This window comes from Dipteris shenzhenensis, chromosome 4, assembly GCF_047967505.1.
Source record: "Dipteris shenzhenensis isolate YYH24624 ecotype China chromosome 4, Dip_SZ_1.0, whole genome shotgun sequence".
In the NCBI taxonomy this organism is placed as follows: Eukaryota; Viridiplantae; Streptophyta; class Polypodiopsida; order Gleicheniales; family Dipteridaceae; genus Dipteris; species Dipteris shenzhenensis.
Window position 1 is genome coordinate 25,451,931 of NC_141599.1, and position 16,461 is coordinate 25,468,391.

The window sequence follows — 16,461 nt, forward strand, 5'->3', positions numbered from 1 at the left end:
CTTTGTTGGCAAAACTCTTCATCACCACTAGGTTATTGATTTTAGGGGCAATGCAACAAGTTGGGGAGGGGGATTCCCCCCTGCCTGCCTTGTGACCCTCACCCACCCCACCCTCCTCCACCCACCCCGGCCTGCCCTGGTCTCTGCCTGCCCCTACCTCGGCCCTGATAACAAACAAATAAATAAATGCTAAGTATATTTAAAGTGGGGATTTCTAATTTTTGAGCAAAACCATCTGAGCATTTGAGCAAATTGGATCAGAATGTAGTTTTTTTGTGTCAAAGTTTATGAAAACAATCCAAGTGTATGGACCCCTTTTGTGAATAAAGGGGTCATATTGCTTAAGAAAAGAAATGGATATCCTCATTTCTGACTAAACAAGTTTTCTAACTCTTGAAGTTCATGAAATGAGGCCATGATTATGAAACTGTTTTGTAAATGAACGGTCCATATTGCTCAATAAAAGAAGTGGTTATCCTTGTAAACTAATAAACCACAACAACCAATAACCTTGAAGTTGCTAGACCCCTTTTTTGATTAAAAGGGATGTATAGTCCACAAAAAAAAAGATTACGTTCGACCTTAGCAAAATCCAGTATTCTGCATCTTTGTTATGCTAGCTTAATTTTAAGTCAAAATATTTTCCACTCATAGTTTTCTAATTATTCTATATTGACAATTTTAATATGTTTCCAACCTACATCACTACAAATGAAGATATGATTTATCATGTAAAAGACACGTTCAAAGTTTTGTGATTCCGATCATCCTACAAGGCGTCCCATCACAATTATCACAATTATCAAGTATCAAGTATAGAAATAGCCCAAAGTTTCTATAAGGCGTAATGAAAAAGACTCCAAAACATTATTTTAGTGGTTCAAAATCTCCATCGCGAAAAGTATTATTATAATAGTCCTTTCAAATTTTGTTCAACATCATGAAGGTGTGCAATCTGCAAAAACCAGGCCTTGAGGCATGCAAGATAATGCTGTGAAGATCTCTTTTGTACTCAAGTTAGCTTGGTAACCAAAAATATTGTCTTTTCTATCCATATAAGTAATATGTAAATAATATAGCCCAATTTTAAGTCAAATACACTCACAATATTTTCTATTTTGTTATTTGTTGTATATTCCAATACATGTTCATATTATTTCAAATAAGTTTTCAACCTATGCAAATGAAAATGAAGACATGATTTATCACATAGAAGACATGTTCAAACTTTTGTGATGTAAAATCATCCTTCAAAATGTCCTACCACAATTATCAAGTGGAGGATAATTAGCACACTATCCTTGTGGTTCAAATTACTCATGGAAAAAAGGATTTCTTATATCCAATCCAAGGTACAAAAGGAAATGTAACAAATATAGCCAAATTTTAAGTCAATATTTTACACTCATAGTTTGGTATTTTGCTACTAGATGTGTTGAGTTCATGTTATTTCAAATAAGTTTCCTAAAAGTGTCCTACCACAATTATCAACAAGTAGAGAAACAAACCGAAAATTTACACAAGGAGAAATGCAAAAGGCTCCAAAAACATTGTTCTTGTGGTTCAAAATCTTCATGGAAAAAAGGATTATTATAGATATCTTTTCATTTTGTATTCAACATCATGAAGGTTCAGTCTTCAGAAAAATACCATTTTTGTGGTTCAAAATCCTCATGGAAAAAGGATTATTATAATAGCCCTTCCATTTTCTGTTGACCATCATGAAAGTACAGTCTCCAAAAACTAAACCTCAAGGCATGTGGGACAATGCCTAGAATATCTCTTTTTTACTCAAGGTGGCTTGGTGAATAAACATATTATTTCTGCTATCCAATCCAAGGTATGAAAGGAAGATGTAATAAATATGTTTGCATGGAATATAGGCATCCAATTTGCATGATCATCCAATGAAGTCTTCACAATTGCAAGAAGGAAATGGAGAAATGTCAACCTTGTATTCAATACCTTTTTGCATTGATCCTTCTGTAGAAACAATGAACTCAACATGCTCCATGGCCTTCACGACTGTTGCGTCCTTAACAATGCATTTCATGACCAATGACCTTTGAATTCTATCTTCCATTTCTTTGGAGATTTTGTTTCGCCATCTGATTGCTTTGCCATCTTGAGGCCGAGGTCGATCTTCATGCAATACTATTGTTTCATCATGGGCTTGAATTGGTGAAGCACAACTTGCACCCACCATCAGAGTTGACACTCCTAATATGACAAACCCCGAGCTTGTCAACCTAGCAATCTCACTTGTCAAGGATGTTCCTGATTGAACCTTCCACCTTCCTGGTGATGGTCTTGGAATACCTGTAATGCTAGTTGATGGCTTCCACGTGTGGGTTACATCATTTCCACAAAACCAAATCATTTGGGAGCGCACTCCAATTGGTGTTTGAATCCTCCCAAAGAATGATGGTGCAACAACTCCACGTCGATTTTCACAATCCTTTATATTGACAAGCTTGTTACATTTTCCTCCTTGTCCAAGCCAAGCCTGGCAACGGACTTGGCTTGTTACAAGAACTCTTCTAATGCCCAATTTACATCATGCACTTCATATTCTTTTACACTCTTGGAATCATCATCCTCAAAACTCTCTGTTGCAAATTTAGTACTAGATTTTGGAGACATGGTGTATCTTTTCTTATTTGCATAACTGTACTCAGGGCGGTGACTATCATCCTCACATATATTTGAAGGCATTGACTTTCGCCTTTTCCTTCACACAGTCTTGTCATCTCCATCATTAAAACATACTTCAGATACAACACCCATTTCCTTTGCAACATTACTTGTTAGATCAACAACTATTTTGGCACTAATGTCAATTCGAGATTTTGAAGATCTTTTTTTAAAGGTCTCTAGACTTGGCCCACTTCTGATAAACTGGCCCTTCAAAAAAGATGTGTATCTAGAGCTTTGTAAAATTGCATTTGAGAGGTCACTAATAGAGGCATTATAGAGACCAACATATTTGACATGGTTCAATCCAGCCCTCCAACTACCATGAATAGACTCTGCTAGATTTGTTCGAGGTATCAAGTACTTCTTGTTATCTAACATACTCTGCAAACCAAGCATTGCAGAGATACTGTAATGGCAAAATTACATTATTAACATGATAAAAAAAAATTCAAGAGAAATCAAAACCAACCTCTATAATGTAGTGGCCCCAATGGGAAATCCTAGCATGCCACCATGCAAACCAAGTTTCAAGCCATGGCAAGTCTGAATCACTTGCATGGCCTGCATTCCACCATGCCCTTAGGCTTCTCATTTCGACTTCTGCAGCTTGCTTTGTAGAGGCATCCTTCCAGCGTCTACATCGGATTTTAAATTCCTCTTGGCTGCCAACTTTTATACATGCCTTTGCATGGGAATGAAGACTTTGCTCCCAATGGAAAAGGCAAGAACGCTCTTTCCCTTCCATTATATTGTCAGGGCCACCATTGAAAGTGGCACATACAGCTCTCCAATTGGCTTGGGCCTCATCTGCCATGAACCCTTTGAATTCAGCATTATCAAACCCTTCTGAAACCATTACTTTGTTGAGAGTATCCCAAAATAGAATTTGTGCGTCAGTATCTTCCACCTTGAAGTCACAAGTTGCAATTGTTTGCAACTCTTGGATAAAAGGATTATACACATGGCAAGCCATGGTAGTCCAATCTTTCATTCGCTTCACAAAGTCAAACAACACCCAACAATGACCCAATTCTCCTCCAAGTCTCATTTTATTTACCAAATCAACCCCTGAACCAGAACCTTGGGTAGACATTTTAAATACATGACACCTACTGAATGAACTATGTTGCAATTGTCCAGGAAACACTACACTTTGGAAATAATTGTATCTACAATGTCTTTTCAAGTATAAAATCCCATCTAGCCCATCTGACACAGGTCGAGAGTCACGTCGACCCTCCTCAATCCATCTTGATAATCTATACACAGACATAAAGTTTGTCAATATTCATTGTCAATAACATAATTTAATAACCCAATGCAATAACAAATATTATGGTAATTACCTTCTTTTGTCGAGCAAAGGTTCACATTGTTTTAGCAAATCTTGTAGCTCAACATCTGACATCTTAATCCCATCTTGCACTTTTTTAGACAATAAAGTTTCCAGAATAATGTCTTGGACAATTATATTTTGTATCCCTTTAAGGCATACAGCACCACGAGCCCTCACCATTTCAGAAACTTTGGTTTTAATGGCATCCTTTGTTCTTCTAGTCAAACCATCTCCAATGGGATGATTATGATGGCCATGGTGTATGACTGCAAGAGTAAGATTCACACCATCTCTACATTCTGGCATGCAGAGTAACATTTCACAGTAACATCTCTCCAAGCAAATTGGTGGACGACCACAATGTATACATGATAAGGAGCCATATGATTCAATTGACACATTTGCTGGGGCCACTCTAATCAATCTCCCATCCCATTGTGTCTCATTCTCTATCCCAATTCTTTTTTTATAACCACAAGTTGCATTTATACAACGGAGGTGACCACATTCCTTTCTACGAACCACACCAGGAAATACTATATTTGTTGTAATAGGATCACTCCAAACATGACCATCAAATTTTGACTCCATACCTTTTGTGCGATGTTTCATTGAAGTAGCTGGTAGCTCAAAGAAAACATCACCATCATAAGTAGAAGGCAACTCATCCACAGTGACGTGCATTTCAACCTTCTCATAGGCCTCACGCAATCTGTTCTTTATAGGTAGTTGCATAATAATCTCAATGACACTATGTTGTTTGTCATTCTCAATGTTGCTAGCTGAATCATGTTTCCTTGCCTCATTATTTTTGTTGCAAACAGAGTAGAAATCTTCTTTGTTTTCGTTAACTAGAGTCTTTTGAAGTTCATTGTCATCAAGCTTGAATCTTTCTCCCTTCATGGTGAAAGTATCACCAAACTGCGCATCAAGGTGAAACATTTTGTATCCATCGTCATGGACTTCGTATTGCAGCTCCATTGTCAAATTAGACCCATTATCACCAAAGTGCTGATGGACAGATATGGACCCAAGTGTGAATTGAAAATGGCTAGCAAGCACCATCTCTGACAACACTCCTCTACCTATGGAAGTGCGAACAAACATATGCAAAGATCTATCCTCATTCTGAATTGTGACAGATTCCATAAGAACGGAATGGTTGAGCTGTGCAACTCAATGAGATGAAGTCCAAAGGGTGAGATCAAGAGCAGAGTGTTCGTTTCAAGAACTCATAAGACTCTGCCGCAAGAAAAGTTGCTCACAAATGATTTGCACACACTGCCCATTGTTTATACTCACAACTTTGTAAGATAGGTCTTGTGAAAGTCGGCACAAGTGTGACAATGGTACTGAACCATGATGTAAATTTTAGCCATCATTTGTTAACAACAATACTATAATACCATGGACTCTTAGACCTTTTAATCCCCAACCTTTCTTTGACACGTATGGGAGTTATTGCAAGCCATTCTCGCTAGCAATGACATTTCATTATTGCTACATATTCATTCCGACAATTTGATATAAGTATTTTAAAGTTGATAGATAGATATAAATTATAATAAATAAAAATTATTTTCTCCAAAAGGGGTCTATTGGCCTCTATCATTAATTGAATATTAATCAAAAAGATATTTAATTGTATGTCGATAAAAGGGATCTATTGGGCTCTTTTTTTTTTAAATTTTCAAAAACAATTATGAAAAATTATCAACCTCACATAGTAATGATGTTTAATTAAATGATCACTCATCATTGCTGCATTCTCATTAGCAATCGAATTCGTATGATAATCATTATAAGTCATGGTTCCTATTAACATCATAGTTTGGTAGCATTTCTATAGCCAGTATGTCGTCCCGTCATGGTGAATAAAATAAACGCATTGATTGTAACGATTTGAAATAATAAAAACGAGTGCTAGCTAATAAAGAGGCAACGTTAAGTACTTGGGTCGGTTGAGGACATGTGGTGGTCCCTTGCTAGCAAAGGTGTTCTTTATCATGGAAGAGGGATGATTATTTCTACAAATATCAATGTGAACTTAAATTTATATGAGAGCCCTATCCCTATCCTATAGTGATATAAGAGATTGGTTAAATTCCATTGACGAGGGGAGTTGGACACTATTCCGAGATTACGCCGATTTTTACCCGGTTAAGATGTGAAATTATTACATCACGATGCCAAATGACATTGGATCATTCGGATCATAATCGGATTGAGTAGTCGGATCATAATTGCTCACCATAAAAATAGCTGTGTGTGCCGCCGCGCCTACCACTAGGAAACCACCAATCCACATGTGATGCCTGTGTAGCATATGCCAAGCAACACGAAAAGGATTCGTTCATGAAAGGGAAAGCGTAGAATACCAAAAGGAGTTACACACATTCAGGCAAGTTTTAATAATACCATTGTTACCACTACGGATGTTTAAGGACACCCTTAAGAAAATTAAAGGTCAATAGACCCCTTTCGTCGGCGAAAGGGGTCTATTGGCCTTTATTTTTCATGAGAGCCCTTAAGAAAATGAAAGGCCGATAGACCCCTTTCGTCGACGAAAGGGGTCTATCGGCCTTTGATTTTCTTAAGGGCTTAAGGGCTCTCATGAAAATCGATGAAAGGGGTCTATCGGCCTTTCATTTTCTTAAGCCCTTAGCCCTTAAGAAAATTAAAGGCCGATAGACCCCTTTCGTCGATGAAAGGGGTCTATCGGCCTTTAATTTTCTTAAGGGCTTAAGGGCTCTCATGAAAATGAAAGGCCAATGGACCCGTTTTGTTAACGAAACGGGTCTATTGGCCATTCATTTTCTTAAGGCTCTCATTTTCTTAAGGTCCCTCCCTCCCTTGCTCCCTCGCTTTGCCTCCCTCCCTCCCTCCCTCCCTCCCTCGCTCTGCCTCCCTCCCTCCCTCCTGCTCTACCTCCGTCGCTCCCTCCCTCCCTCCCGCTCTGCCTCCGTCGCTCCCTCCCTCCCTCCCTCCCTTGCTCTCCCTCCCTCCCTCCCTCTTGCTCTGCCTCCGTCGCTCCCTCCCTCGCTCCCTCGCTCTGCCTCCCTCCCTCCCTCCCTCCCTCCCTCACTCTGCCTCCCTCCCTCCCTCCTGCTCTGCCTCCGTCGCTCCGTCGATCCCTCGCTCTGCCGCTCTCCCTCCCTCGCTCCCTCTGTCGATCAAGCTCGCGAACTCGATCTCCCTCTGAAACAACGATTTTACCTTTAATTGCTTCCTCCCCCGGAAGCAGTTGCTAGAGCCAAGGAATCGGCCAAAGATATCGTGGCAGTGAAAGCTCTGATCGACAAAAAGGCGTGGCCATACGTGCAGAACGACCTGCGCCTGAAGGCTTCTTACCTCCGCTACGATCTGAACACCGTGATTGCGGCAAAGCCGAAGGACGAGAAGAAGGAATTCAAGTCTCTGGTGGCCAAGCTTTTTCATACGATAAACAATGTAATTCATTGGGTTGGATGTCTGTCTGAAATGTTCAACTTTTATTTGGCAGCTTGATTATGCAGCAAGGAGCAAAAGTGTAGCGCAGGCAGAGAAGTATTTTTAATCCGGAACAGTCTCCGCCCTCAATGACATCCTCACCAAGCTCGGCTAACTACAGTCTATGCCGATTGCAGTGTACATATATATCATTCTTGTGCTCGCTTTCGATGCATTTTGCATTTCTCTATGTGGAGCATGGCTTTTAAGAACATCAGCTTTTTCATGGCGTTTAGAACATCAAGCTTTTTATTTAAAAGAGTCGTGAGCTTTGAATGCATTTTGCATTTACTTTAAGAACATCAGCTTTTCATTTGAAAGTGCCGCTCCCTCCCTCGCTCCAGAATCTAATAGCAACCTTACACTATGTGGAGGAATGCACCTACCGCCAACTTTTTCTTCAATAAGAATGCAACTACATCCATCTAGCTACACTAAAGGGTGCACTTCATCCTGTCAGGCCAAGAAAATCTTGTTCAAAATCCCACCATATCTTGTAAGTTTTTCCCAAAGTAGGCACCTTAGCATCAAAATCCCTTAATGCAAACATGAAAGGTTGACTCACAACAACTTTCATCTTCCACTCCTTTCCAAAATATTGTGTTTGTAATCATACCTTCACATCCCAAAGATTTATTTCGTTCTCTTGTTCTCTAAATTTAAACCTCTTTCCCAAGTTATATAATCTTGTGAGTGGGATGTATCTATGATAGCATCTCGATTCTCTAAGATGGATTCCATTGTATAGAAATCAATAACTCTACAATGTATTTGCCAATTTGGATCTCACCACTTTTTTTGTAAGACTTCTAGAGGGCTTCTCCTTTGGGAGAGACAATCATCACATTGGTGAGAGAGCAATGAGCTATATCCATCCATCCTTTAGAAACAAATGTATAGCCTATTGAAGCTAGATCATTAATTATGGATTCCTACAATTTGTTTTGCATATCCTTATACGCGACCTCCAACAATGTGGTGCACATGGCATAATAGGATGGAATTATAGAGTTTTCACCATGATTGCAAGGATCTATGCCATGAAGGATAATGAAGAATATTAAATGATAACCTAGAGCAACATACTATGTTTGCAGCATCAACTTGGATATTTTGAAGTTCGGTACCTCTCAAGGCTTCTATGATTGTTGGTTGCCTATTTAGAGTAGTAGAAGAGACTCAGTAGAAGTTTAATGATCAAGATTCTTGGTGCTTTCCCCCAATATCTCCCTTGTGATATTAGGGAGGTTTTTAGTACGTATTTTTTGAATTAAAGATGTTTAAAATGCAAAAAAACGTCTTTTCTGTCAGTCATTGCAAATTGGTTGACTAGATCATTATTGCACAGTGAACATATATACCAAGCTGTATAAACAAAATACACTGTGTGGTTTAAGGGCACATCACGTGGTTTTCCTATACACCACATGATATTTTGACATATGTACGCATAGCACTTGGAGATTTTTTGTTTCCCTTTTAGACACATGCACTATTATGAAAATAAGGCAAGGAGGGGGAGGCAAGGAGACGAGGAGGCCTTAGGAGACACAACACAGTATATTCAAGATATTGTACGCTTTTGTGGTTAATAACTTGTTCTTGTCTGCTTAATAACTTTTCTTTGTATGCTTTTGTTGTCCAGCTAGTCTCCTCAACCCTCATCATCTCGTCAAGTGCAGCTTCAATTAGCAGCATCACGATCAAGCTTCAAGTATTTTCTATTTTGAAGCCTCGGGCTTTCTTTGTATGCTATTGAAGTAATGCTGGGACTTAATTGACCTTGTAAGTCTATTCTATGCCATTCAATGACTTCTTTTTTTAAATGCATTTGTGTCACATTGGCAGGATGGTAAAAATAAAAACTTCTGAGAGGAGGGGGAGAGGTGGAAGAGGAGAACGAGGAGGCAGGAGAGGTGGAAGGACAAGTAGCAAGAGAAGTTTGCAAGTGGAATCTACACCAAATTTAGAGTTTCAAAAAGAGGTTGAAATTGGAGTTGAAGAGGATAAGGAGATGGAAGACTTTGAAGACACTACTATAATTGTGGAGGAATCTTCTAAGAAGAGAAAGAAAGAGGATAAACAACTGGATGAGGAGTTTGAGCAAGAGCTTCCTGCTGCACTTGATATTGGCCAGGGGAAGGATGTTATTGAATCTCTTGCAATCAATCCTGGAAAGATTGCTCCCTTGATCCCATTATGTCATTGTGTTGTAAACACAAGACTGAGAGGCCTACGAACTGATATGGATAGCCTAAAGCAAGCTCTAGAGGCAGAAAAATATATTCAACGGAAAGGAATGTTTATTTTATCTACAACACTTCTGGATGGTGTTTCACAAGAGGTGACAGATGAAATTGAACAATCATGGGATTCTTGTTGGAGGGATGTAAATGCAGAATTTGAGGCACAGATTGTTGATGATGCTGATTGGTCATTTCTGTCTCGAAAGATGTTTTTTGTGTGGGAGGGGAATCACCGTACTGTTGCATGGATGTCTCTAATTGAAGAGAAATTCAAGATGCTAGGGAGAATGGTATTTGCAGTAAGTTTCATACCATTTGTCATGGATGTCTTTTGAATTAGAACTAACTAATTCATTGTACTCATTCATTTCTTTGGAATATATTTTAGCCACTATAAAAGCAAGATTATGAGGCAAAGCTAAAGGAACTTCAGCCGAATTTGAGTGTTGCTGATATGGAGAAAGCACTTAAAAGTATTCGAAAGGATGTGAATCTCAAGTATGGTCGAAAAATAATCAAGGTATGGTTAATTTAATGATTCTTAACATAAAGTTGATTTTTTAAAGTGTTCAAGTGTTTTTTGAGATTGAGAAAGAACTCATAATATTAAAAAAGGATGTAAATATGATGTTTGTTTAGAAAATGATCAAGGTATGGGATATGCATGTATTGTATGATCAGAAAATACAGTTGAGTGTGACGATTGCATGTATTGTTTATATGTAGATTCTTTCTATTGTCAAACCAACAAATGGTGAAGATTGGATTAATATCTTGTGGAGCCTCCCATTTGATGATAAATCATCCATTGTCACATTGGAAAAGTTGTATAACATCTCCATTGCAAAGGTCTCAAAGGAGACACAACTAGCAACCCTCATAATCTTAGGGTCAGATTCAAATTTGAGAACAAGTTATGGGATGCCAAAAGCTGATAGAGAATTCATAAAGTGGATGGCGAAAGAGGCATGGATGGATCAGTTGCTTTGTAAATTTGAGAGGTTACTCTCTCAGGTCTTGGTTGCTAGTCAACAAGCTAGCTTTGTGCTTCCTCAAGATCCTACGTTGAGAGAGTATTTTGGGAGATACAAGCAATGAACAGACTTGAACTTTATGAAGATTTAAAGGATTCAATGACTGTTGCTACAGCTGTAGCAGGATAAATGGAGATGACGAGGGCATCTCAACGATTGGTATTTAGGTAAGCAATACATGTTTTTTCCTTTTCAATTAAAAATCCATCCTTAAGTATTTCGCTTTTGTACTAAGACTCTTATTGTATGCAGATTCTTGCAATCTTTAAAAGCTGTTGGTAAGATTGAAAAATTGTTGCCCACAAGTCGAGTATGGACAAAAATTCAGGACTTAAAATTTTGTATGTACTCTCCAAACATGATAGAAAAAGAAGGGAAGCAAGTGCTCTCTGAGTGGGAGAGAAAGAACTGCCCGTGGTGGCTCGATATGAAAAAAGGATGTTGCATCGAGGAGGAGGTAGAGCTATACACACAGCATAAAAAGGGAGAGATGGGTTCATCAAGGTCAAATTCAGTCCACGAGGATGATGCGATCATTGAGATTCAAAAAACACTTGAGAAGATGACTAAAAAGGACAAGGATTCAAGTATGGAACTAAAGAATGGTGGTAGGCCACCAAAAAATCCTGGTACTAATAATGGTAAGCTCTCTTGGTCTTTTTTCAAGCTGTTATTTGTTTGTGTAACATATGTTGTTATCACTTTGTGTCTTTACATATGTGGTGTGGATACAGATGTGCAGGTACTGCAGTCTACACCCATTTTGAAAGGATGTAAATGGAAAGATAGGTCTATCCGCTTTTTGTACATTCCATTGACCTCTCTAACTTTGAATTGGAGTGGCACATGTGATGCTTCACATTGCAAGGTTTGGTGCTATGATTATGTCGAGTTTGGGAAGCAATTGTCTGTCTCAAACTTCACACAAGCCTATATAGACATGAAGGAATACTTTGTGGGTCTTGGAGGTGAAAGAAAAACAAGAAATGGTAAGAGTGTTGCTTGGGCTGCAGATTTTGTCATTCTTGATCTGCCTACATAGCTAGAAGCTCTTGGAGTAGAGGATTCCACATCTCCATCTTGGAATTTATTAACAGAGGACCATGTATGCTACTCCTTGCTAGTAGCGGCCACAGTTGTTTTAGATTCTGGCTGGATCCTAGTTATGTGTGCTCCTCATGTTCTTCATTTGGTTGAGCGTTATGCTAGGATTAGTAGATTGGAGTTTGCATGTCGAATGTACATGCAATGCTTGGATGCATATTGTACAATCAAAGTTGGTAGTATTGATCATAAGGTGAGACAATTGTCTTACAATGACCTGTTGAAAGAATTTATGCTCTTGTATAATGAAATGGATTGTACTAAGCATAAGTTTAATTCTTTTCTTGTCTTTAGGTGGATGTTGTGGTTTTATGCCTTCTTCATCGGGCTGGTATGTCTTGTGTTTGTAATCCTGGAAATGCTTCCGTGGTTGGTACCAAATTGGGCATTGCTTTTGGAAGTAGTTTGTTTCATCATTATTTACCAACAAGTGAGCAGACTATAAAACATGGAGAGAGTATTCCATGGAGAGGTGCATTGGAGAAGGCTCCATGCATGATGTTGTACTTCTTGGAGTTGTTGTGTCCAATTTTTGGACATGTTGTGGACTTAGGTGCTGGGACTGGTTCTATGCAAAAAGCATGCGTGCATTCTGGGAGAGCATGCTTATCTATTGAGAATGATCTTGACATTTGCAATTCTATATTGCAACCATTTTTGGATGGACAGAAAGGAAAGGGAAATGTGTTAAGCAACTATGGGACTCTAAATGATTTCGAAGATGTGGAAATGGTTGTTAATCTTCCAGATGACTAGTAAGTATGTTACTCTCGTCTTTTATCTTTTTAAACCTATTTGTTGGAGAATATTATTATCAATGAGGCATTGATATTGATTGATCTATTTTAGCTTTTTGCCTTCTTATGCAGGTGCTATGGCTGAGATGATGTGTAATGGCATTGCATTCAATGCCCCCATCAAAGAGAGAAGGCATCATCGCAATATCTATGTGGATGACATCAGTAAAGAAGATTGAGTCTAGTGATTTGACATGAGTTTTTCCCTTCAAGCAATTCATTTTGCTTGTGATGCCCTACTATTGAACATGCATAACTTTTGTGGTGTCTTGCACCTATTTCATTTGCTAGAGATGTAGTAATCATATTGAAGAACTATTAGTACATCATGTGAGTACCCATGAATATTAATCTCAATGTCACATACTCAATTTTGAGCATGTTGGTTTCATAAAACTTTTTCTATTTGCTAGAGATGTGACAATCATGTCATATCTTAGTTAAGGTTTGCATGTCAAAACTATGAGTTGTGTACAAATGATCATCATGGTGAATTGAATCTTAAAGTATCTCCTTGATGCAACTAATAAATGTTTCGACATAGATGCATGCAAATTTGCACCCTAAATTCTTCACCATGTGACTTGCAATCATTTCATCGATAAATCACTATCTATCATGATAGTATGAATTGTGGATGATATAGGTGGAGGGTGTTGAAATGAAGTAGACATGAAAAGTAGTTTTGTGAATAAAGGGATCTTATAAGCCCTAAATACTATTGGAAAGAAATGTAATTAAATGTATATAGCATCTTTGTGGGGTAGTTTTATGACTAAAGGGTGTGTGATGTTAGCGGCATCTTTTGTGGGGTAGAAATGTATATAGTATCTTCTTGGGGTAGTTTTATGACTAAATGGTGTGTGATGTTATGATAAAATTGTCTACGAAATCACAATATAGGCCATGCTTAGAAAAATGTGCTCAGACCAAGACGCTCAGAGAAAAGACGTACCCATTTAAAGTTAACTAGGTTTATTTTCTAAAAAATCAAGTTATTTAAATTTATTTTTGTGATGTTATGATAAAATTGTCTACGAAATCACAATATAGGCCATGCTCAGAAAAATGTGCTCAGACCAAGACGCTCAGAGAAAAGGCGTACCCATTTAAAGTTAACTAGGTTTATTTTCTAAAAAATCAAGTTATTTAAATTTATTTCTAATTTTTAAAATAATAATTTTAATTATTTTTAATAAATAATTAAATAAAATTTCAAAAAGTTTAAATTTACTTTTGGTTTTTAAAATAATATTATTTTATTTCATTATTATTTTAAAAATTATTTTATTGTTATTGAAGTCACAACAACATCAAGAAGCTTGCTTTTGGTTTTGCTTTTTAGAGCTTTTCAAGATTTCTCAAAATAAAATCTCTCTCAAACTCTTCCATAACAAAAGCTTTCATTAGCACTTTATTAATATGAAATATATGTATATAATATTTTTTATCTATAATATAATAATATATTAATTAACTATATATAAGACATAGTATAACCTATGAAATTATATAAATATGATATATTTATATAAGAATATTTTAAAAAATCATTATTCTTATATATATATATACATATACATATAATGATAAAATATAATTAATGTATTCAGTAAAAATATATAAACATAATACTTTAAATTAATAAACTTATTAATATAAAATAGGAACCATAGTCCATGGGTGAGTATGGGCAAAAACTTCAAAACAGATTAAAGGAATTATGTAAATCGTTAATATCATACTTGAATAATATGAAGTCAAAAAATGAGTAAATATCAATGTCGTCCATGGGTGAGTATGAGCAAAAACTTCAAAATAGATTAAATGAATTATGTAAATCGTTAATATCATACTTGAATAATATGAAGTCAAAAAATGAAGTAACTTAAAGTGATTTACGCTATAATTTAAAAATATTTTAATTTATTTTTAAATAATTTTAAAAATATTAATATAATATTTATTTTTATTAAAATATAAATTGAGAATCAAACAATTGAAGAATCTTAGTGAATTATAAACTAAGGAGTATGTACAAAATCAAAAACTAATTTAGAAATTAGTAAATCAATGTGTAAGGTTAGTGTTAAAATATATGAATCTGTAAGCTTGGTGTTAAAAATATATGCATCGATGTGCTTTTATCCTATGTGCTTATCCCGGGTACAATACTTTGCAAAGGCCTTAAACTTTCTTAGTTTAAGGCCTGTGCAAAGTATCACACCCAGTTTAAGGCCTGTGCAAAGTATCACACCCATTGAATATCATATGCATAGTTTGGTTTGCATAGTTTGAAATGCACTTCCTTGTTTCGTACCAAGCATCTTGCATGAGTGTTGAAAATTTTGCATCCGTGTGCTTCTAGCCTATGTGCTTGTCTCCAATGGATATTATACTTTTCAAATAAGTAATTTTAAGGCCTCTGCAAAGTATCTTACCCATAGGATATCATTTTCATGGTTTGGAATGCATATTATTAAATCCTTGTTTCTTACAATGCATCATACTTGGGGTGTTGAAAAATATGCTTTGTTGTGCTTCAAGTGTATATGCTTGGCTTTGATGGATATGATACTTTTCAGAAGCTTTAAACTCACTCAATTTAAGGCCTCTGTAAAGTATCACACCCATCGAATACCATTTGCATTGTTTGATATGAGTATTTCCTTGTTTCATATCATGCATCATGCATGAGTGTTAAAAAGATGCATCGGTGTGCTTTTAGCTTATGTGCTTATCCCCGATGGGTATGATATTTTGCACAAGCCTTTAATTACTAGCTTAAGGCTTGTGCAAAGTATCATATCCATCAGATATTAGTAGCATGGTTTGGAATGCATATTAATTTTACATATTTTTTAACTATATCCCTAAACCCTACTAGACCCTAGACCCTAGATTCTAAATTCTAAACTCTTGACCTTAAACACTAAGCTATAAGCCCTACTCCTAAACTCTAAAATTTAACCGATAGACCCTTGACCCTGGACCCTTGCTCCTACATTCTAGACCCTAGAACATAGATCTTAGACCTTGAAACTTAGATCCTAGCCCCTAGACCATAAACCCTAAACTCTAGCCCTAGATCCTAAATCCTAGCAAAACCCTAAATTGCAACTAATAATCTATAAAATGTCTTAATTTGTGCAACACGTTGTGTGCACCCCTAACCTATTATATGTGCAACACGTTAGGGGTGCACACAACCTGTTGCATGTGCAATAGGTTGAGGGCGCACCCAACCTGTTGCTCAAATTTGATGATTTATGCAATAGGTCATGTGCACCCCCAACGTGGTGCATGTGCAACAAGTTCAAGATGCACACAACATGTTGCGTGTGAAACAGGTTGGAGGGGTGCCCAACCAATTGCTTAAATCAACAAAAAATATTGATTGGAGCAATAGGTTGGGTGCCCCCCAATCTATTACATAGGAAACAAGTTGTGTGGATCCCCAACCTATTTCACATGCAACAGGTTTAGAGCACACACAACTTGTTGCTTGAACAATCAGATTTTCCTAATTTTAGCAACCAGTTGGGTGCATGTTGCACACGCAACAAGTTGTATGCCCCCCATGCAACAGGTTGGGTTAACCTGTTGCATGTACAATAGGTTGGGGGGGTACCAAACCTATTGCTTAAATCAACAATTTTTGTTGCAACAAAAATTGTTGATTTAAGCAATAGGTTTGGTACGCTCCCAAACTATTACACATGCAATAGGTTGTGTGCATCCCCAACCTATTGCACATG

At 37.2% G+C, this 16,461-nt stretch overlaps 1 protein-coding gene and 1 pseudogene across 2 annotated transcripts; both read left to right on the forward strand.

Annotated features, from left to right (window-relative positions):
- The first annotated feature begins 9,190 nt into the window (after positions 1-9,190).
- Positions 9,191-11,084, forward strand: LOC147902639 (uncharacterized). Its single transcript, XM_087373907.1, has 3 exons — positions 9,191-9,236; positions 9,371-9,866; positions 11,055-11,084. Exons 2-3 carry the CDS (start codon positions 9,372-9,374, stop codon positions 11,082-11,084), a joined length of 525 nt encoding a protein of 174 aa, XP_087230033.1. The 5' UTR covers positions 9,191-9,236; position 9,371.
- Positions 11,085-11,145: 61 nt separating this feature from the next.
- On the forward strand, positions 11,146-12,882 carry LOC147902640 (uncharacterized; annotated as a pseudogene). Its single transcript, XR_015540919.1, has 4 exons — positions 11,146-11,443; positions 11,537-12,099; positions 12,201-12,661; positions 12,756-12,882. The product of XR_015540919.1 is annotated as an uncharacterized LOC147902640 (transcript).
- Positions 12,883-16,461: the final 3,579 nt, after the last annotated feature.